This window comes from Onthophagus taurus, chromosome 1, assembly GCF_036711975.1.
Source record: "Onthophagus taurus isolate NC chromosome 1, IU_Otau_3.0, whole genome shotgun sequence".
Lineage (NCBI taxonomy): Eukaryota > Metazoa > Arthropoda > Insecta > Coleoptera > Scarabaeidae > Onthophagus > Onthophagus taurus.
In genome coordinates, this window is record NC_091966.1 from 20186102 (window position 1) to 20209431 (window position 23330).

The following is a 23330-nucleotide window of genomic DNA, read 5'->3' on the forward strand; positions in this document are numbered from 1 at the left end:
TGGCTTGTTGTGCACATACATTAAACTTGGTGGCTGAAAAATCTATTGACAATACGGGAACTTTAAAAGGATTGATTGGTAAAGTAAAGTTAATCGTTACGTGGTTTAAACACAGTTGTTTCGTAGCTCAAGTTGGTTAGGTTCTTTTTAAACACTCCCTTTCGTTTCTTTGACTTTATTAATCGTTAACAAAATAAAGATACACTTCTAAAAACACTGCTCAGCTCTACGCTTATTATATATGTCTGCTATATGAACAACACACACACGGAATGTGTATCACGCACGCGTCGCCCAGCGGTACGGTGGGATGCCTAAACGCTCGGCGCTTCCCTCTCCCCAACATACTCCCCCGCCTTGGAATGTTCCATTTCAACACTCTGTTTAGGAAGTGGGCAGACATCAGTTGCTGCTCTGACGTAGGTTTTTCCTTGCACCAGAACGGTCACTACTCTTCTTCGCTTGTCGCTGCCGGGATGAAATTTGAGGATTCGTCCCAGTGGCCAATGTTGAGATGGTGAATTTACTTGCCTTACCAACACGATGTCACCCACATCCAATTGTGCGGTATCCTTGGCCCATTTCCCTCTTTGTTGCAAAGTGGTGAGATAGTCTCGCTGAAACTGCTTCCAAAACAGTTGCTGAAGACGTTTTAATTTTTCATAACTTCGTAATCGGTTTGGCAGTTCGTCTGATATATCCACCTCAGGAATCGCGTTAATTGGGCGACCGATCAAGAAATGACCAGGAGTTAAAGGTTGGAAATCGTTGGGATCGGTTGAAAGCGGATATAAAGGTCTGGAGTTTAGGATACCTTCTATTTGACACAATAATGTCGTAAATTCTTCGATCGTTAATGTAGCTCCGGATGTTACTCTTTTAATATGCCGTTTAAATGATTTTACCGCTGCTTCATGCAAGCCACCAAAATGTGGAGCACGTGGAGGCATAAATTTCCAAGTTATAGAATGCATAGTCAAGAAGCCATTTATTAAATCATCCCGAAAGAATGTTGTAATGGCTCTGTAAGCTAATTTCAATTCTTTATCAGCAGCCACAAACGTTCTGGCGTTATCTGAATAAAGCTGCTGTGGGAGACCGCGCCTCGCGACGAATCGTTTTAAGGAATTTAAGAATGTCTTACAGGTCAAATCCGAAAGGAGTTCCAAGTGAACAGCCTTTGTTGAGAAGCAAACGAAAACACAAACATACATTTTCAGCATTCGTCTGCCGCGGTATTTAGTTTCTTTAACCTCAAAAGGACCAGCGAAATCCAGTGAAGTGCATTGAAAAGGTAAGGTTATCGCTGTTCTAGTTTCAGGTAAGTTTGCCATTTTTAATTGAACATGTTTCGGCGAGTATTTATAACATACAATGCAACTTTGTAGGACACGTCTAACGGTATTCCTCCCAGATATTGGCCAAAAGGACTGTCTAATAGCAGCCAAAGTGGTTGACGCTCCTGCATGAAAATGCCTATTGTGCTCTTGCCAGACAATTAATCTCGTTAATGGGCAGTCTCTTGGTAAAAGTATTGGATGCTTAAAATCATACGGTATGTCAGCATTTTTTAATCTACCACCAACGCGTAACATGTTATTGGAATCAAGAAAAGGTGACAATGACCTTAATTTACTCGACGTGGACAATCCACCCTTTGTGTTCAGTTCATTTATATCGGAGCTAAACTCACGCTGTGCCAACAATATAATTTTTATAAATGCTTTATTTATTTCATCAGAATCTAGGGGTCCAAATTTTCTAACATTACATGGCTGTGATGCGTTTTGTTTAAATCTCATTACGTATGCCATCACTCTTTTTAATTTGTTGAGTGATGAAAACTTAGTCAACAAATCATCTGTTCGTTCACAAGTAAGTGTAACTGCTTGCCTCCTTTCTTCTTTAGTTTCGGTTGTATCAACATCATAATCTACCTTCCAGGTTTCAGGAGAATCATACAGGAATTTTGGACCACTCCACCATATAGATTCATTTAATTTGCTTATGTCATTAATGCGTGTTGGAATATCGGCAGGATTTTCTCTTCCTGCGACATGGTACCAATCAGTAATCTTGCTGAGGGCTTGTATCTTGGCCACTCTATTGGCAACAAATACCTTCCACCTTGTCGGATTTCCGTTAAGCCAGTTTAGTACTATTGTCGAATCAGTGAAATAAAATAGTTTGGAAATGTTATAGTCTAGATCATTTTTTATACGGTTTACCAATTTGACTAATAGTAATGCACCGCATAATTCCAAACGTGGGATTGAAATTTTTTTCAATGGTGCTACTCTCGTTTTAGAACAGAGTAGAGAAATCTTTATGCTACCATCATCCGTAACGCATCTCACATAAACGGCCGCTGCATATGCTTTCTCGCTGCTATCGCAAAATGCACAAAGTTGAACATCCACAGGCTTGTTCACAAGTACTCGTCGAGGAATGGAAATTTCCGAGACGGAAAGCAATTGCCCCTTTAAACGGTTCCAAGCATCAACAATAAACTGCGGTAAATCGTCATCCCAGTCCAACCTCATTATCCACAGTTGCTGTACAAATACCTTTGTTTGAGTCGTAATAGGTGTTACCAATCCCAAAGGATCAAATATCTTGGAAACACCTGCTAGAATAGTTCTCTTTGTCACTCTTTCAGTTGGTTTGATACTTGCGTTAATAATAAATCGTAGAGTGTCATCTGATGAAGACCAAATAACACCTAAAGTTTTGTTATCTGTCTCGTCTTTAATTAAATGTTTATCATTAGCATTTGTACTTGTACATTTCTTTAAGATCTCCATACAATTGCTTCCCCATTTTCTTAAATTGAACCCTCCACTGGTTAGTATTTTGGATATTTCTTCTTGAAGCTCTAAACCGTCTTCTAATGTGTCACAACCTGTGATAAGATCATCCACGTACATATCCTTTATTATTGCTCTTGCTGCCAAAGAATGCTTATTCAAGTTTGAGTTAGCCAAGTCTGTCAAACACCTAGTAGTTAAGAATGTTGCTGGTGCAGTTCCGTAAGTAACAGTACATAATTTGTATACTCCAATTTTGTCCGTAGGTTCGTTTCTCCAAAGGATGCGCTGAAAATCGCAATGATTCTCACAAATTCGTACCTGGCGAAACATTTTCTCGATGTCAGCAATCAAAGCTATTTTGTGTTTTCTAAATCGTAACAATATCGAAAATAACTCGCTCTGTATTGTGGGTCCTACCAATAACGTTTCGTTTAATGATAATTTACCTGGAGTTTTTGAAGAGGCGTCGAATACAACTCTAAGTTTAGTTGTGGAGCTGGATGTTTTAAAAACCGGGTGATGGGGAATGTAATACGAATTTTCTCCTTTAAGCTCCTCCAAATTGTCACTATTTAAATCAGTAATTCTACTCATATGCCCCAACCTTTCATATTCTCCCATAAACCGTTTGTATTCTTCCTTCAGAATAGCATTGCGACCCAATCTTTTCTCCAAGCCTTGGAATCTATTTAATGTTTCTGCTAGGTTGTTTCCCAACTGTTCCATCTTTTCGTTAAAGGGCAATCGCACCGTATAACGTCCATTTTCATCTCTTGTGGTAGATTCAACAAATTTTTGTTCGCATTGCTCCTCTTCTAAAGACAGCACTCGTTCAGAAGGACATTCATCTAAACTCCAAAATCGTTGCAACTGATTATGCAAGTCTACCGGGTTACTTACACTTAAATGGCAAGTGTTCATTGTTTCGCGGTCTAGGTGTAATCGGCCAGTTATCAACCACCCAAACCTGGTTTCTCTTAATACAGGACTGTTCCTTCCCAGAGTTATCTTCCCATTAAGAAGTAGCTCATAGAAAATCTCAGCACCAATCAGCAAATCGATATCACCTGGTGTATGCCAATTTCGATCAGCTAATTTCACACCCTTAGGAATTTTTAGATCTTGTTCATTTAGCTTTATGGTAGGAATTTTTTCAGTGATACGATTCAATATCAAAAACTGTAGGTTCACTTGATAACTAGTGTATTTTGCTTGTATGGTCAAGTTTGTTTGTTTGGATACCTGAGAGGTAACTCCATTCACACTGGCTATTGTTATTGGGTCTATGGTTGTCTCAGTGACGTTCAGTTTTCTCGTGAATGCCTTCGTAACATAATTGGTATCGCTTCCGTTGTCAATAAGTGCACGTGCTTCAACCAATTCATTTCCGTTTTTTATGTAGACCGTGGCAGTCGATAAAATGACATAAGTTCCTCTGTTAACAGCATGAGAGGTAACGGCTGTCCTTGGGGCTTCACTGTTCTCATTTTCCAAATGGAGTAAGGTGTGATGTCGCTTACTACATTTGAAGCAATTTCGCTTCGATTTGCATTGCTGTACAGTATGATTTAAGTTTAAACAATTTGTACACAGTTTTAAATCCTTTGCTAATCGTATTCTATCAATAATAGCCCTCTTAAGGAAAATTTCGCATTGAAAAATGCTATGGGAGGCCTTGCATTGAACGCAACTAATTTTCGTAGCTGTGACGTTTGTTATCGCACGTTGTTTGTAGGGTTTGGAATAGTCCTTGTCTAAAGTTTTATTCGACTGAGCAATAGTTTCCAAAATTTGGCATCGATTTTTGATAAAATCCGTAAATTCGTTTAAATTGGGAATATCCTGTGATACTGATTGTTCCCATAAACGACGCGTGTTATTATCGAGTTTTTTCGTTAATAAATAGACCATTGGAACATCCCAATGTTCTACCGGTAATTTTAAAGCTTTTAGCGCTCGAAAATGCTTCAAAAAACCGTCTAAGAATTGTCTCAATGACTTCGGTGCATCTTTTATTACGTTTTCCAACTCGAAAATTCCGCGAACGTGGCTGTTAACAATGATTTTCTTGTTTTCGAATCTTTCGTTTAATAACTCTAAAGCGACAGGATAATTTTCACTTGAAACTTCTAATGATTGTACTACTTCTGCTGCGGCATCTTTCAAAGATGATACAAGATAAATAAATTTTTGCACTTCAGAGAGCTTATTGTTCTCGTGAACCAATGCGTTGAAGGAATCTTTAAATTTGTACCAATCTTCATAGTTACCGTTAAATTCAGGTAAATTTATTGTTGGCAAACGTACGTTATTTGTATCTAAATTACTGGCAAAGTTGTTGTTAAATGTTGACGTGCTCGTATTAGCTGATAATTGTATCGTTTTTTGTAATATTTCCTTAGCTTTGCTGACGTTTTTGTAGTACGCATGCTCAAACTCGACCCGCTCGCGTTCGTTATTAGGTTCATCGACCTTTAATTCCTCGATTTGATCTTGTATTATTTCGTATTCGGAAAGTACCTTTAGGTGGTTTTCCAAACGTATTTCTAACTCCGTAGCACGTGTTTCGTCCGTGCTAGCTATGAAGTTAGCAAATCGTGTTAAGGATGCTTTTAACACAGCACGTTTTCTAATTAGTTGATCCGCCATTACAATGATAACAGTAACATTAATCGTCGAATGAAGGTTTTTATTTTTTATTTAGGATTAGGAAAGTTTAGGAAGATCGGTACTTACTGTGCCGCCCCCGTGGTTCTAGACAGTTGTCGCCTTTTGTTGTCTTCTCTCCGTTCTCGAACGCCTCGTGTTCCGTGTCGTTTGCTGAAGGTAATCTTCAACAATCCTGCTCGAAGGACCAATGTTTCGTAGCTCAAGTTGGTTAGGTTCTTTTTAAACACTCCCTTTCGTTTCTTTGACTTTATTAATCGTTAACAAAATAAAGATACACTTCTAAAAACACTGCTCAGCTCTACGCTTATTATATATGTCTGCTATATGAACAACACACACACGGAATGTGTATCACGCACGCGTCGCCCAGCGGTACGGTGGGATGCCTAAACGCTCGGCGCTTCCCTCTCCCCAACAACAGTATTGTTGCAAGTGATGAATTAAGAAGACGGTCACCAAAAAAACTTATTCAAGAAGTTCCAACTAGATGGAATTCAAAATATTACATGCTAAAACGCTTCTTGGAACTAAGATCTATTATTAATGAAATAATTAGTAATCACATTAGTGCACCGGCTATGGTAACCGCATTTGAAACTCAAGAAATAGAAGAAGTTACAAGACTGTTGCAACCCTTAGAAGTTGCAACAAAAGAACTTTGCGGTGAAAATTATGTAACTGCCAGCAAAATTATTCCAATGATACATTGTTTAAGTAAAAAAATTTCTGAAATGAGTTCTAGTTTGCAGATAGCAAAAGATCTACAAAGATCTTTAACATTAGAAATTAACCAACGATTTGGTAATGTTGAAGAGATACGTTTGATGGCTGTATCAACAATTTTAGATCCTAGATTTAAAAAAATACACTTTCAAAACTTAACAGCATGTTCAACAGCTGTTGAGCATCTAGAAACAATTGTAAAATCACTGACATCACCATTAGCTGCAGAACAAATTGCGCCTGTAGGTTCTCATCACATTCCTGACGAAGGTAAAGTTTTTAATTAAATCCGATTAGATTAATTACTTTTTTTTTGTTTTTAGAAGAAGAATTTAATTTATGGAGTCAGCATCACGTAATGGTAGAAAAAATGAATAACAGCAACAACGATGGCACTTCAGAGATAGCGCATTATCTCAAATGCCCATTAAAGAAATTTGAACAAAATCCCTTACAATTATGGGACGATATTAAAGGAATTTGCCCAACATTGGCCAAAATTGCCCCAAAATACCTAAGCATACCAGCCACATCGGTTCCATCAGAAAGGCTGTTTTCAAAAGCCGGTCAAGTTTTGACGCAACAGCGAAGCAGGCTTAAAGGAAAACGCTTATCAAAACTTTTATTTTTAAATTCTTGTGATGAATTATTTTTTTAGTTTTATTCCATTCTGTTATTCTTGTTTAGTAGATTTAGTAGATATCTTTTGTTGTTGGTATTAAAAATGTTCAGTTTATTTTAATAAAATGATTTAAAAATTTATAGATACATTTTACTTAAAAAAAAAAAAATCAAATAAGAGACATCGATGTTTTTTATATCGAGTAAAACAGCGAATAGATCGAATAAAACATCGAATAATATGTACTCATATCGAATAAAGCATTAAATACTACAGCAAATAAAACATTGAATAATATATCGAATAAAACATCGATGTTTTTTATTCGATGTTTTTGTCATATCGATATTGCACGTTCGATATATCAAATGATGTAAACATCGATGTTTCATATTTTTTGGCCATCCCTAAACTCTGAATATATGGATTCAAAAATACTGAAGAGGAAGTCATCATCGTCGTGTATGTGCGGAAGAAAAGCTGCGAGTGTGATTCAAGATGCAAACACTCGCACCCAAGAAGAAAAACAACAGATGTAGGTCGAAGAAGACATAACCCAGGAGGATGTACATAAAATGGTGAGCATCCTGAAAAACAGAAAAGTACCAAGACCCGATCACATAGCCAACGAAATGTTAAGGTATGAAGGGCCGGATCTGAAATAGGTCTTGACCACATTAATCCGCAGAATGTTGTCAACCCTGGATCAACCCTGTCAACCCCTCGTGTTGAACCCCTGTTCGAGACGAATGGAGTCATAGCGTTACAATACATGTATTCAGGGATAGAAACAAAAAGAACTTTCACAACTATAGAACAACAATTCTATTAAACAGTGCAACCAAGCAACTAACAAAAATTATCACGTTGAAGCTCCTCAAGAGGGTAAAGATTATGGAAGAACAGTAGGTTTTGAGGAAAAACAGATCTAAAATCGACGCAATATTCACAGTACGACAAGTTATCGAAAAACCACAAAATTCAACCTTTATTCATGTATTTGGTGGACCTGAAGTAGGTCTTCAACAGTGTTCAGCTGAAGGACGTTACGCGGATTGTGCAAGAACACGAGACTAATTAAAACATACATTAAGGTGATTGAACAGCTAAATACGAACAATAAACCACGCATAAAGACAAAAGGGGTCTAACCGCGGAGGTACCAATAACAGCAGGAATCCGGCAGGACGAGAGTATGAGCTCATTCCTATTCAATCTGATTACGGAAAAAATTATCCAAAGCGTCAACGAAGTCAAGAGTGAACCATGGGTCAAAAATCCTTGTGAATCATTTTATGTAGATGGCGAAAAATGAGACCGACTTGTAGCGAACGCTATACCGATTACAAACCACAACAAAGGACTAAACATGAAGATATTCGAGGAGTAACTGAAGCAATAGCGATGTCAAAAAGAGCTGTCGGATGAAAATTGGCAGTGAATGATCCTGACAGCCCCTGAGCACCTGACAGCCCCAGGTGCTGTCAGGGTATTGACATCTTTAGATGCAGAAATTTGCACCAAGAAGTTGTGGCACAAGTCAATAAAGACTCTAGAATATCTGCATATCTAAGGGACATCGTATGGGGGAACAAATACATGACCAAGGAGAGCCAAGTCCTCATCTACAAAATGACAGTGAGGCCCGTACTGATTTATGCATCAGAAACTAGGGCGGATACTTCAAAAACCAAGAGCAAGCTGAGAGCCACCGAAATAAGAACGATAAAAAAAGAAATTCCAAGAGGTCAGATAGGAATCTAAGCAATACTGAGGGTAACTGACGGCACCTAACGTGGTGCGATTTGTGCGGCGAGGCGCAAATGCTGGAAAGACCACGTTGACAGGATGGACGACGAGTTTTGGGCGAAATGGTCCAAGAGTGAGAGACCGACTTCTTTAGTATTCCAAGAGGCCTGATGAAGCAGAAAACAAAACATCGTTTTAAATAAGGAGGAAGAAGAAGAAAAATGATAATTTGATTTGTTTCTGATTTTAAGGATAGAGAATTTTTATGTTATCTGAATTTTCTTCGGGCGTCGTTTGTGACTTTTGGGTATCAACCTACTGACATAATACCAATGTCTTATAGGAATTCTACTTATTTGCAGAGTAATTTTGATTTGTCCGTTTCGATTTATAATCAGTATTCTTCTAATTTTTTAAGGACCCTTTTTAGACTTGCTACGAGTTTCTGTAAGCTCGTAGAAAATAATATCTATTATATCTTCCATATATTATAAGCATATTTTCTCTTGCAGTTCTTTTAAAACAGCCCCCATCACTATATGGAAAATTGTTGTCACGGTTTAACCAGAATGGCATTAAGATAGAAAATTCAAAGTTGTGAAGTAAGTACTTCGTGATATTTTATCTAGTATGACAATATTCCATTTTTGTAATAATTTGTATGGAAATTTTTTAATCTCATGCATAAATTAGGTTAAATGTTTGAATAAGTATGTATACTTATAGTAAGCTTTTGTAATACTAAATATTTAATTTAAGAATTTTCTAGTAATTTAAATTTCGTTTCAGAGATGCTGCCGAACTTCCTCTTAAATTATTTGATAAATTAATAGTTTATTATGGATTAGTATGGACTATAAGAAGAAATTATGATTCAGTTCAAAAAATTAATTACGCTACTATATGGGTAACTGTCGCTATTGTAGCTCCATGAACCAAAACTCACAGTATGAAAAATTTTCAAGTTCTACCGTACTATAAGCAATTCATAGCTTATCAGCATTTAAGCACGGTTATGGTCCATTTTCAAATGAAGTTTTGTCAGCTATCAAGCTTATTTATGATGAGCTTAGGAACGATGTATTTCAAAAGTGATGTATTTGTGGTTTTATTGAAAATAATAATGAATGTCTGAACTTGTTATGGTGCATAATCACTCCAAAGCGTGTTCCTCCTAGTTCTTAAATAGTTGAAATTCCTGCATTGGTTGTAACTTGAATTTTCACAAAGTGATCTCAGCTCAGTGAATCTAAACGGCTCAAATATAAAACATGGCCGAAATAGTCATGAGTACATTTGATCATAGCTGAGAAAAAAGCTAAAACTGTAGTTTCAGAAACAAGAATTCGTCTGAAACAGGAGCAAAATGACGTTTTGTACAATTAAATTTCTAGCAGAATGTTTGCTTTATGGAGCTAAAACGATTAAAAAATAAACTCTATCTTTCAAAAGGAAGCTTGAAGCAAAATAGTTGACATCGTTGCATATAATTGCACAGTTAACTTTCTTGTACGGTTCGGATATAAAATGTGGCCTAAATAGCAACGAGTACACGTGGAAAAGGAATGTTCATCTCTCATATAATACATAAGACTGTGCTTCAAACAGTAGTAAAGCATTGCCTTGGACACTACGATTGCAGAAGAATCTTTGCTTATTGAAGCTGGAATCGACGATTCTATGACGGTTTGAAAGTGTTATATGTAAAAATGATAACCGTTAGAAACAGGATGAATGGAGTGATTCGGGGTATGAAAAAACATACTGTCAGAGGTTTTTAGTGGTGATGTATCACGACCTGTACGGAGAGTTGAAAAGGATATGGAATGTACTAAGAAATAGACAGAAAGAAATCAACGAAGAGGTAAAAACTATCAGCTCCGTAATCCCCGAGGAATGTTTAGCATACATGCGAATCCTACTGGTAGCTAACGGGATAACGGGGAGGACTTACAACAAGAGGACCAAGAGGAACAAGAAAAGATGTCGGTCGAAAATAGCTAAATACGAACAATAAAACACGCATAAAGGTAAAAACGGTTTAACCGGGGATGTACCTATAAGAGCAGGGATGTAATGTGCAGCTGAAGGACGTTACGCGGATTCTGCAAGAACACGGGACTTAATAAAACTACATTAAGGTGATTGAACAGCTAACTACGAACAATAAAACACGCATAAAGGCAAAAGGGGTCTAACCGAGGAGGTACCTAAAACAGCAGGGATCCGATAGAACGACAGTATGAGCTTATTCCTATTCAATCTGATTATGGATAAAATATTCCAAAGCGTCAACGAAGTCAAGGGTGGATACACCATGGGACAAAAATTCTTGTGAAGATCATGTTATGTAGGTGGCGAAAAACGAGAACGACTTGTAGCGAATGCTATACCGATTACAAACCACAGCAAAAGAACTAAATGGAGATATCCGATTGGAGTGAAGTTAGCGACGACTTTTCAGCGACGGATTTTTTCAATTCCACCACTGTCGTAAATCCGTCGCTAAGATTGAAGATGCAAAATATGATCATATTGTGTTAAATGAATGTTACGAAGGTTACTACCTACTTTTTAACCCAGAATTCCAGAATAAATTTTGAAACTGCTAATAAAATAGGGTAAAAACGTCGAGGCTTTAAAAAGAAATAAAGCCACCCCCTTAGCCGTGAGTTGCTGAGTTCAAATTTGGTGTGGATATAGCTTCGACATCCCTAAGTTGATTTTCGTTAAAATTAAAGTGCTACACATGAAGGGGTATCAACCCCTAATAAAAATAGGTGGAATTCGCTATGTTAGGTGAAAATAATAATAAAAATCCACCCCTTAGCCGTGAATTGCTGAGTTGAAATTTGGTGTGGATATAGCTCCAACATCCCTAAGTAGATTTTCGTTAAAATTAGAGTGCTACACATGAAGGGGTACCAACCCCTAATAAAAATAGGTGAAATTCGCTATGTTATATGGAAAAAAAATATAATATATAAAATGCATAAATGAAAATTATAACAGCCAAAATAACAATAGACGAGAAATATTTCAAAAACTTTTAAAAATTGTAAGATTTACTGACGATGAATGGAGAATGACAATATCAGATCATTATCACCAAAGCAATGGTATAAAGCAATAGTGGGGCATTCATAATCTATTACTTATTCAAATCGTCAAAGAAAAGTCATGTATTGAAAAAATAGATTTTTAGAATTATAGATGTTCTCTTCAAGAAACAATTTTACAATATTCTGTGGACATGAATGAATATTGTTTTCTTTGTGGGCAAAACAACGAATACAGTAGTTATAGTTGTAATAGAATGTATCACATCAAATGTGCCTAGGGCGTCGAAGATTTTTACAAAAGCGACCAATCTTGTTATCTTTGTGTAAAATTTATCAACAAACACAAACAAAATTCTGCATAATCTACCAACTTTTAGGTGAAGGTATAATTTCTTAGTCTTTATTTTTTTACCTTTCATATTTCAGTGATAACAACACTAATACAATTATTTATTGTGACTGATTTTCAAACTGACTTTTTTAATTTATTCATATTTGTTTTTTTGTATTATATTAAGTTTTTGACTGTTATCATAGTAACTATAATTTTAATTTTGTTAATTATTTTATCAGAATAATATACTTAATTTCCCAAAAAAAAAAATTTTTCATTCATGTGTTTTATACAGGTGTCTCAGCGAGACTGGTCATTAGACGTTTCTGGGGTTCTGGCGAAAATAAAAATTTGAGAATTCAGACTTAAGTATTATCAATTACGATCTCTTCGACTAAAATATTTTCAGATTTCTTGCACTTCCGGTTATACCGCCACCTACTTTATTTTTTTAAATGGAACACCCTGTATATTTTTACATATTTGGATTTGTCTGTTTTCAAGGTTTATAAATAACTTTACTTTTTGCAATTTGATTCGGCCGTTCTCGAGTTATTCGAATTTTTCTAGAAAAATCTGCTCCAGCAGACATTTGTTCAAAAAATCAGAGAACACTCGATTTTTGGGATATCAATTTAGGATTCAGAACATGCTTAAGCAACATGATGAAGTATGTTTTGGTGCCGAGAACGGCTGTCTAGAATGTTTGGTCACTTTACTATGGCACGTTAACTTTTCAAAATTTTGAACTACCATAACTTCATTTTTGTAATGGCACCCCCCATATTTTATTACTTAGTCGTCTTCGGTGTCTCATTCTACATCTTTTATATCCCATATGTCCCATACCTAACATTAATAGTTTGGGAGATAATAAAATTAAGGTTTTTTGAAAAATGCACACATATCATATGAATATTTAGCCTAGTGTGCCCTGAAAAACAAGCCTTCTCAATGAGTTGAAAGACTCACTTGTTTACGTCACTTGATGCATGTGAACTAATAATTATGTGTTAAGTCCCTTAAAATTAGTACTGAAAAGAGTTAAAATCGATAACAATAACGAAAGTAATATTTACACAAATCAAGAAATTCTTAATTTATTTTTTATGCATGAAAAGCGCGACAAAGTTCGTAGTATCATTCCCAGATCTTCTTTGGCAGCTCGAATTGAGGTGTTGGGACTGGGTTCGAAATAAGCCAAGGTATTCACCTCTTCCGTTGCATTATCTACTACATTTTTTGGTCAGTTTAACACGTGATTAATTCGTCCAAAATGCAAAAAAATTGCTTCTATTCTTCTAAATTTACCTTTTGTCATCGGCGCGAAATGTGGATAATTTTCATTACACATTCTGCAAGTTCTACTAAGAACTTTGTCGCACTTTTCGTGCACAAGAAATAAATTATGGATTTCTTTATTTGTATAAACATTATTTACGTTATTAATATCCGTTTTAACTGGGTTAAATAGGGTAAGCATTAAATAACGTAAATCAGACTTTGACGTTTGTCAACAAGTCATGAAACATTTGTTTTCCATGGCACACTAGGTTAATATCGATATGATACGTGAGCATTTTTCAAAAAACCCTAATTATTTCTCAAACTATTAATATTAGGCATAGGACATATGGAGTATAAAAGATGTAAAATGAGACGCCAAAGACGACTAAGTAATAAAATATGGGGGGTGCCATTTAAAAAAATGAAGTTATGGTGCTTCCAAATTTCGAAAAGTTAACGTGCCATAGTAAAGTGACCAAACGATCTAGACAGCCGTTCTCGGCACCAAAATATACTCCATCATGTTGTTTAAACATGTTCTGAATCCTAAATTGATATCTCGAATATCGAGTGTTCTATGATTTTTGAACAAATGTCCGCTGGAGCAGATTTTTCTAGAAAAATTCGAATAACTCGAGAAGGGCCGAATCAAATTGCAAAAAATAAAATTATTTATAAACCTTCAAAACAGACAAATCCAAATATGTAAAAGTATACAGGATGTTCCATTTAAAAAAATAAAATAGGTGGCGACTTCCGGTATAACCGGAAGTGCTAGAAATCTGAAAATATTTTAGACGAAGAGAACGTAATTGATAATACTTAAGTCTGAATGCTCAAATTTTTATTTTGGCCAGAACGTCAGAAACGTCTAATGACCGGTCTCGCTGAGACACCCTGTATATTATATTTTTTTCCATATAACATAGCGAATTTCACCTATTTCTATTAGGGGTTGACAACCCTTCATGTGTAGCACTCTAATTTTAACGAAAATCAACTTAGAGATTGCGAAGCTATATCCACACCAAATTTGAACTCATTGTCAGCAACTCACGGCTAAGGGGTGGATTTAATTTTTTTTTTTTCACCTAACATAGCGAATTTCACCTATTTTTATTAGGGGTTGACACCCCTTCATGTGTAGCACTCTAATTTTAACGAAAATCAACTTAGGGATGTCGAAGTTATATTCACACCAAATTTCAACTCAGCAACTCACGGCTAAGGGATGGATTTTATTTTTTTTTGCACCTAACATAGCGAATTTCAACTATTTTTATTAGGGGTTGACATCCCTTCATGCGTAGCACACTAATTTTAACGAAAATTTACTTAGGGATTGCGAAGCTATATCCACACCGAATTTCAAGTCAGCAACTCACGGCTAAGGAGTGGATTTTTATTATTTTTTTCACCTAACATAGCGAAATTCACATATTTTTATTAGGGGTTGACAACCCTTCATGTGTAGTACTCTAATTTTAACGAAAATCAACTTAGGGATGTCGAAGCTATATCCACACCAAATTTCAACTCAACAACTCACGGCTAAGGGGTGGATTTTTTTTTTTTGCACCTAACATCGCGAATTTCACCTATTTTTATTAGGGGTTGGCATCCCTTCATGTGTAGCACTCTAATTTGAATGAAAATCAAGTTAGGGATGTCGAAACTATATTCACACCAAATTTCAACCCTGCAACTCACGGCTAAGGGAATAGTTTTATTTCTTTTTAAAGCCGAGACGTTTTTACCCTATTTCATTAGCAGTTTCAAAATTTAATCTGGAATTCTGTGTTAAACAGCAGGTATAGTAGAAACCACGAGAGCTGGCAGTGACAGGTCACTTAAAAATGGTATGAATCAAGATATGGACGTACGACTTAGATTATTTCACCACATACATTTATATGTAGGTTATGTTAGTAATGGATGTTATATGTCAAACATTCTCAAAGATATTATTTAATGATTTTCCTTTCAAAGAAAACATTTTCGGCTTGTGAAAACACTAACAGATTCATGACAACGCTCACAAGACGTTTCGATTTGAGGTTATAATTGTAGAGTGACATCCCTTAGAAGAACAGACGTACTTTTTCGACGTGGCCATTTGAATTGTACAGCAGACATATTAAACTAATGCTATCTCTTTCCAACACACATTACTCGAGCGGTTTGTGAACTACGTATGGCATTTGTAAGAGCGAAAGAGAAAATGATGATTTACTGCCAGCTCTCGTGGCGTCTACTATAGTAACCTTCGTAACATTCATTTAACACAATATAATCATATTTTCCATCTTCAATCCGTTTCAGCGTGCGTTTCAATCTTAGCGACCGATTTGCGACCGTGGTAGTATTGACAAAATCCGTCGCTGAAAAGTCGTCGCTAACTTCACTCCAATAGATATCCGAGGAGAAGGCTGAAGCAATAGCGATGTCAAAAAGGGCTGTCGGGTGAAAATTGGCAGTGAATGATCCTTATTTGACAGAGCTTGCACTGTAGGTACCGGGGTGTTGACATCTTTAGCTGCAGAAATTTGCACCAAGAAGTTAGGGCACAAGTCAACAAAGGCTCCAGAATATCTGTATATCTAAGAGACATCGTATGGAGGAACAAATACATATACAAGGAGAGCCAAGTCCCCATCTACAAAACGACAGTGAGACCGGTACTGATTTATGCATCGGAAACTAGGGCGACTACGTCAAAACCCAAGAGCAAGCTGGCTGTCAGATAAGAAAGATAAAAGAAGTAACTCCGAGAGGTCAGATAGGAAGCTCAGCAATACAGAGGGTGACTGACGTGGTGCGATTTGTGCGACGAGGCGCAAATGCTGGAAAGACCACGTAGACAGGATGGACCCGAGTTTTGGGCGAAATGGTCCAAGAGTGAAAGATCGACTTCTTTAGTATTCCAAGAGGTCTGATGAAGCAGAAAACAAGACATAGTCTTAAATAAGGAGGAAGAAGAAGAAAAATGATAATTTGATTCTTTTCTGATTTTGTGAATACAGATTTTTTATGTTGTCTGAATTTTCTTTGGGTGTTGTTTGTGACTTGTGGGTATCAACCTACTGAAGTAATACCAATGTCTTATAGGCATTCTACTTATTTGCAGAGTAATTTTCATTTGTCCATTTAGATTTATAATCAGTATTCTTCTAATTTTTTAAGGACCTTTTCTAGACATGCTATGAGTTTCTGTAAAGTTTCTGTGAAGTAAGTACTTCGTGATATTTTATCTGGTATGATCAATATTCTCCATTTTTTAATAATTTGTATGGAAATCTTTTAATCTGATGCATAAATTAGGTTAAATGTTTAAGTAACTCTGTATACTTATACTAAATTTGTATAATACTAAATATTTAATTTAAGAATTTTCTAGTGATTTAAATTTCGTTTCAGTACTGCTGCAAAACTTCCTCTTCATATATTTTCCTCATCTAGCGAGAAATGGGGGCTAAAGAAAAAGGAAAAACTTTCTTGAAAAATCAACGTCATCGGACGTAATCTCTTAGATATGTGTCCATCCAATTTTCGTCGACAATGTCGCCGTATGCGATATTCATGGTGAGGGCTGGTAAGCACAAAAGGGTGCGCACCGGTTGACGCGGTCGTCCACAGAAGCTTCTTCCTCTCCCGCTTGATTACCTCCCACAATGGACGTTTGAAGTGGATACGTACACCATCCAGCGTCTCTTTTAAACCGTTCCCACCGATCTGAACCGTTTTTACTAAAGTCTCATCTAAAGCAAAACGACGACGACGATTTCCTTCCTCTTCTTTCCTTCAGCAATGTTCCAACCATCTAAACGCCTCGAGATATTCTCAATCGAGAAACTCTACTGGTAGATTAATAGATTTTAAAATAAAACTACTTCTTTATTCAAATCATAAAAGATTTAATGATTATTTTTATTATTCTTATTTCTATACTTCCTAATTTTTTCTTTGATTCAAAGTAAAACCAAAAGCTTTGATGGGTGGCGCGCGCCGTTACCACGGTAACGTCGGCGACGGCGGCAATCTCGTCGTCTGAACCGAACAACCGGAGAGAGAGGAGGATTCCCACTCATATTCAGTCAGTCCGGCCGCGGGTCGGGCGTCGGAAGCGGCATGGATGGATGCCGAACCGCGTAGATCAATGCAGAAACGCGGCCGTCGAAGGCGATGACCACCTGGTGGTGGAGGTGCCGGAAGAGGAGGAGGAAGAAGACGAAAATATTAGGAGGTAGAGAAAGAAATAGTCAATCACGATGATTATGGCTGGTCGAGGACATCATCAGCGAGCAAACGGCAGTTCCAGGACTACGGCCAGGGTCCACCTGGACCCTTGGAATCTTGATCCGGAACTTCGACATCATATCGAGAACTGTCCATGTTCTTGTGATCATATGGGATATGGAAATTTTCTTGATTATCAGGTAATATTTTTATTAAATTTGATTCCATACGGAACCTAATTTTTTAAAACTTTTTAAAATATTGTTTAGGAAAGACTTAATTATAACAATTAAAACATTATTTTTATACCTTTTTTTAATACCAACAACATCAAATGTTTCTGCACAATTAACACTTAATTTATTTTAACATAACGCGCTCCAGGGAGTGTTAACACGATGAATAACGATTTGTTATTAACAAAGAGCTCATTTATTACGCATGAACCAGAATCATCCTCGCACTATAATTGCGTTGTTCCATGATTGATGACCATATCGATAAATGAAAAGTGATAGGGGGTGCGTGATAAACAGAGTACGCACCGATTGAACGTAACATCTTTAAGCATAAATCCTTTAAAACTTTTTTGAGCAATCGATATTTAATTTCAAAGCTCGCAAAAAAGGTAATTTAGTTATCCATCGGGTTTAAATTCGAATCGGAGTTAAACCAACTAAAAAGACTTAAAGTGATAAATGAATTTGATAGATTTAATGTGTAAAGTAAATCGATAACCTTAATGATATTCAAAGTAGTTTTGGGCAATATAAATGAAGTTTCAAAGTTGTCCAGATTTTAGTTGATTTCGGCTTATTTATTTGATGAAGCTAATTTTTCATCAAAACTTATTTTAATGGAAAGCTCCGTTGTCATTTCGCCCATTCACTCTTATTATGTTTTACGGTCCTTCACCCGTCCTTTATATCTATGAAACTCTACACCGAGGAACGAACGAACTCTTTAAATTTTCCATTTTCCGAGTCGCATGTCATTTTCCACACCTGTTCTTGACATCTTTCCTTTTTTGTTGCTACCAGTCCAACAGATATTCATAAAAAAGGAGATAAATTATTCCATTTTTGTTTTATTTATCTTCTTTAAATTCGACCTGATCAAAGATTATAACGAAATCTTAAGAATCGGAAATGGAAATTTATTTTCCACAGCCGTTTCTCGACTTTCAATGTAGCGGGTAGTACGTTTTCGGTACTAAATCGGGCGAGGAAAATCCGTTTTTATTTATGCACCCCGTTTCTGAGCCCGAAATGTATCCGCATTAAAACGGGAAATAGGGCGATAGGACTTAATAGTAAATAGGTACACTTCCACAGAAAATTTAATACTCAAAACTAATTTAATTTGCGGATTGAAATTTATATTTACTTACTCAAGTAAAATTTTTTCTGCAAACGATCAATAATTCATAAAGAATTATTTCAAAAGTATAACGATAAAGTTTTACTAATGGTTCTCCAAGAACCGCTATATTTTATCAATATTAAGAACTTTATGCACTTTATGTTCGCGCATATTACAATCACCACCAAGGTAAAATGGATGGAAACGACGCTTTCAAGCCGATATTACTCTTCGCATCCGGGTACTTGTACGTTTTCAATTATTAGATTTTGCGACCACCTTTCTTATCTTACATTCCAAACCTTTTCTCTTGTGGACCATTAAAATCAGGACGCGCGCACACACCATTAACAACGAAAACCGTGCCCGTCCAATTATCCTAGTTCATATTTAACTGAACTTGCATAAACTTGTCGACCCCAGCTTTACTTTTCTTTATTATTCAATTCATTTAGATTTTAGCATGCAGAGTGCCTCAGGTGATTAGGAAAATTATGGGGAATCTGGAAAGTGCAAAATATATTAAAAAAATAAAAAATATATTATATTTAATATAATATACAGCCTGTTTCAGAGTAAGCGCCTTATTTTTTTTTAGCCACACTATGGGTACTACTTTCAAAATACTTGGCAGTAATATGTTTTAGAACATTCTCTACAAGATGGTAATACATACCAGATTTTCAATTGGTTTTACACTCGATGTTATTTTTGTCCAAATATCAAGTAGCGGTACACATAAAAGAACAGTTAAACTTTAATCTAGTTGTCAAACGTTAATCAATGCTATCAATCTATTGACTCCATTGAACGACGTTTCAATTTATGTATTGAAAAAGAAGGAAAACACTTCGAGCATTTTTTGTAAATACCTAATCTTTATTTGATGCACATTTTTAATTTTGAGTTTCAAAAAATAGATGTTTATTACAAAATAATGTTTAATTGTTTCTTTTGTGTCAACAGCGACAAGAAAGAAAAATAACATCGAGTAAAACATTCATGCGCTACTAGATTAAAATGCTAGATTGTTTTTTAATGGGAACAGAAATGAATTTTTAAGAAAAACGAAATACTATCGTAAAAAGAATGTTTTTAGAATGTCAATAATAAAAAAAAATTATGGTATTCCATTAAAAAAAAAAAGTTGAAAGTCGCCATTTTGAAATAATTGAAAATCTGGTATCACCATCGTGTAGAAAATGTCCTAAAACATATTACTGCCAAATATTTTGAAAGTAGTACCCATAGTGTGGCTAAAAGAAATAAGGCGCTTACTCTGAAACAGGCTGTATAATTTATTTCAATGTAATAAGCTTATTTATTATAAATATATTTTGTGTTGAATAAGAAACTTTTTGTCAAAAAATATCTTTGATTTTTGTTACCAATAATAATTATTTGATAGCTTTTTTATGCTGCAAGAATACGCTTTCATAATAATAATTAGCATCTCTCTATTACAAAGAATTACAATGTGATCAGCAAATAACTCATGGTTCTAATGAAGAATATCAACTAATTATTAACTATTAATGCATTTTCGGAAAACGTTGAACAGAAAATGAGACGAAAATCTGTTTTCTGTTGTTTCTAGGTATTTCTACAGGCTGATTCACATAAGAACCGACACAGAGCAGGGACATGTAGAGGACAATAAATTAAAATGATTTAACGTAACTTACCTCTATACTAAGTTGTACACCTCAGGAGTTATAGGCTTTCAAAGTTGGCTCTTAAATTTTTAAAAAGTTCAATTTCTTCGTAATTCATTAAGCTAGAAAAACCAAATTTGGTATACGTTATGAGTGTACCAAGGGTATTAATTGGTAGCAAATTGAGCCCAATTGAGGCATTTCATAGGGTTGATTAAGGGTGATGGTACCCTAAATTTTAACAACGTTTTTTAACCTTTTGGCGGATTTAATACATTACTACTTCATTTCATGTGGAATTTAATTCTAAAACTTTTCTTACTCGTATTATTTTTTAAAAAACTTTGTCGTTTTCATAAAAAACTTAAATAACTAAAGACACGTATTTCGTAATGTTACTTAAAATAAGAGAAAATTTAGTAGTCGGCTATGAAATTGTACGTCAAACTTGACAAATAGGTTATAAAGTCATTTGACGACAAGGTTTTCTCCATCTTTTCTCCATCACCTTTCATTCTTGAGTTATGATCTATTTTAATACCAAAAGTACTCAATTTTGATATTTCGGTGATTTTTTCTTTATCACTAGAAAATCATTATACCTAAACTAAATTTGTTTATGGATGATGTTTTTTTAGTTCATAATAAATAATTTATTCCTAAAAAACTTTGCTCCATCACCTTTCATCCTTGAGTTATGATCAATTTTAATACCAAAAGTACTCAATTTTGATATTTCGATGATTTGCTCTTTTTATCATTAGAAAATAATTATAACTAAACCAAATCTGTTTATGAGTATTGTCCTTTTAGTTCATAATAAACTATTTATTTCAAATAAACTTTTCTCCATCACCATTAATTCTTGAGTTATGATCTATTTTAATACCAAAAGTACTCAATTTTGACATTTTGGTGATATTTCTTTATCACTAGAAAATCGTTATAACTAAACCAAATCCGTTTATGGATGATGTCTTTTTAGTTCATAATAAACAATTTATTTCAAAAAAACTTATCTCCATCACAATTAATTTTTGAGTAATGATCGATTTTGATAACAAAAGTACTCAATTTTGACATTATGGGGATTTTCTCTTTATCACTAGAAAATCATTATATCTAAACAAAATCTGTTTATCAATAATATCTTTTTAGTTCATAATAAACAGTTTATTCCTAAAAAACTTTTCGCTATCACCTTTCATTCTTGAGTTATGATTGATTTTAAAACCAAAAGTACTTAATTTTGACATTTTGGGGATTTTCTCTTTATCATTAGAAAATTATTATGCCTAAACTAAATTTGTTTATGGATGATGTCTTTTTAGCTCATAATAAACAGTTTATTCCTCAAATTACGTACAATTTCACAGCCGACTACTGAATTTTCGATGATTTTACTTAGCATTAACAAGATACGCGTCTTTAGTTTTTTAAGTTTTTTATGAAAACGACAATGTTTTTTAAAAAATAGTAACAGTAAAAAAAGTTTTAGAATTAAATTCCACATGAAATGAGGTAATAATGTATTAAATCCACAAAATCGTTAAAAAAATCTGCCAAAATTTAGGGAACCATCACCCTTAATCAACCCTTTGAAATGCCTCAATTGGTCTCAACTTGCTACCCTAATTAATACCCTCGGTACACTCATAACGTATACCAAATTTGGTTTTTCTAGCTTAATGTATTACGAAGAATTTCAATATTTTTAAAATTTAAGACCCAACTTTGAAAGCCTGTAACTTCTCAGAGGTACAACTTGGTATAGAGATAAGTTGCGTTAAATCATCTTAATTTATTGTCCTCTACATGTCCCCCTTAACTTCATAATTGCATAATTAAAGAAAACAATTACAAATCATACACAGTTTAATTAAATGTTGGAAATGTCCGCCGTTAGCTTCAATGCACGCACCAATTCTTCGACGCATTGGCTATCTAACAGGCAGAAAAATTCCCGGAGTGTTCCGAATTATGTCGCAAGATAAAACAATGCGCTCTCTTAATTGGTCAACATTTTCAACTGGACTAGCGTAGACTAGGGTTTTCAGATGACCCCAAAAGAAAAATTTAAACAATTAAGTTCGGGAGATCGCGGTGGCTAAGGGTGCGGACCTCCTCGACCGATCCAACGGTCTGGGTGTTCGTCGTCCAAGTATTTGCGAGCAAACTAAAGTGGGCCGGAGCTCCATCATGTATAAAGTACATGTTTTGTTTTACTTGAAGCAGTACATCTTCCAGCAGTTTCAACAGCTTCTTCTAGAAATTGTCAATAATCTGCGCCATTTAATCTGTTCGGTAAAAAATGTGGGCATATCAAATGATCACCGACGATGGCAGCTCAAACATTTACGGAAAATTGTTGCTTATGATGGCCGTCTGCAATTTCATGTGGATTTTCTTCTGCCCATATATGATTATTGTGAAAATTGAAAACACCATCCTTCAAGATGCTTCATCGGTAAACATAATTTCGGGTACAAACTCAGGATTTTGAGCTATTTTATCTTGCATCAATGTAGAAAAAACCAATCTTGGCGGAAAATCTCTTGGCAATAAGGCTTGTACTCTTTGGATAAGGTAGGGATTCAAAAGTTGCCTTTTCAAAATTCTCCAAACCGTCGAGTGAGATAGGTTTAAGTTGTGAGCAATTTTTCTGGTACTTGTGGTCGGATTTTCATCAATTTCTTTGAGGACCACCTCTTCTACTTGGGGATATGCAACTTCCATAGGCCGCCCATTATCAGCAGTATTCCTTTTGAAATTTCCATTTTCCCATAGTCGTTGGTGAATGCGTAGAAACAAGTTATGGTG

At 35.4% G+C, this 23330-nt stretch overlaps 3 protein-coding genes across 3 annotated transcripts in view; 2 read left to right on the top strand and 1 right to left on the bottom strand.

The window, feature by feature from the left end:
• Positions 1 to 314: 314 nt before the first annotated feature.
• LOC139431153 (uncharacterized) lies at positions 315 to 5459 on the bottom strand. The gene has a single exon (XM_071198786.1). The coding sequence runs from the start codon at positions 5457 to 5459 to the stop codon at positions 315 to 317; it is 5145 nt and encodes a 1714-aa protein (XP_071054887.1).
• A 365-nt stretch (positions 5460 to 5824) lies between these two features.
• LOC111416391 (zinc finger BED domain-containing protein 4-like) lies at positions 5825 to 6965 on the top strand. Its single transcript, XM_023048395.2, has 2 exons — positions 5825 to 6473; positions 6527 to 6965. The coding sequence occupies exons 1-2, from the start codon at positions 5825 to 5827 to the stop codon at positions 6859 to 6861; spliced, it is 984 nt and encodes a 327-aa protein (XP_022904163.2). The 3' UTR covers positions 6862 to 6965.
• Positions 6966 to 17358: 10393 nt separating this feature from the next.
• The window catches only part of LOC111429281 (dipeptidase 1-like), a 38526-nt gene continuing 32554 nt past the window's right edge, over positions 17359 to 23330 (top strand). Inside the window, exon 1 of the mRNA XM_023065154.2 lies at positions 17359 to 17693. Coding sequence (XP_022920922.1) covers positions 17526 to 17693 — 168 coding nt within the window. The 5' untranslated portion in view covers positions 17359 to 17525. The remainder of the gene's footprint in view (positions 17694 to 23330) is intronic.

Coding starts and splice junctions, on each gene's coding strand:
- LOC111416391 (XM_023048395.2), top strand. CDS start 5,825: ATGTGTATCACGCACGCGTCGCCCAGCGGTACGGTGGGATGCCTAAAC. Junction 6,474..6,526: donor TCATCACATTCCTGACGAAG/GTAAAGTTTTTA, acceptor TTTTGTTTTTAG/AAGAAGAATTTAATTTATGG.
- LOC139431153 (XM_071198786.1), bottom strand. CDS start 5,459: ATGGCGGATCAACTAATTAGAAAACGTGCTGTGTTAAAAGCATCCTTA.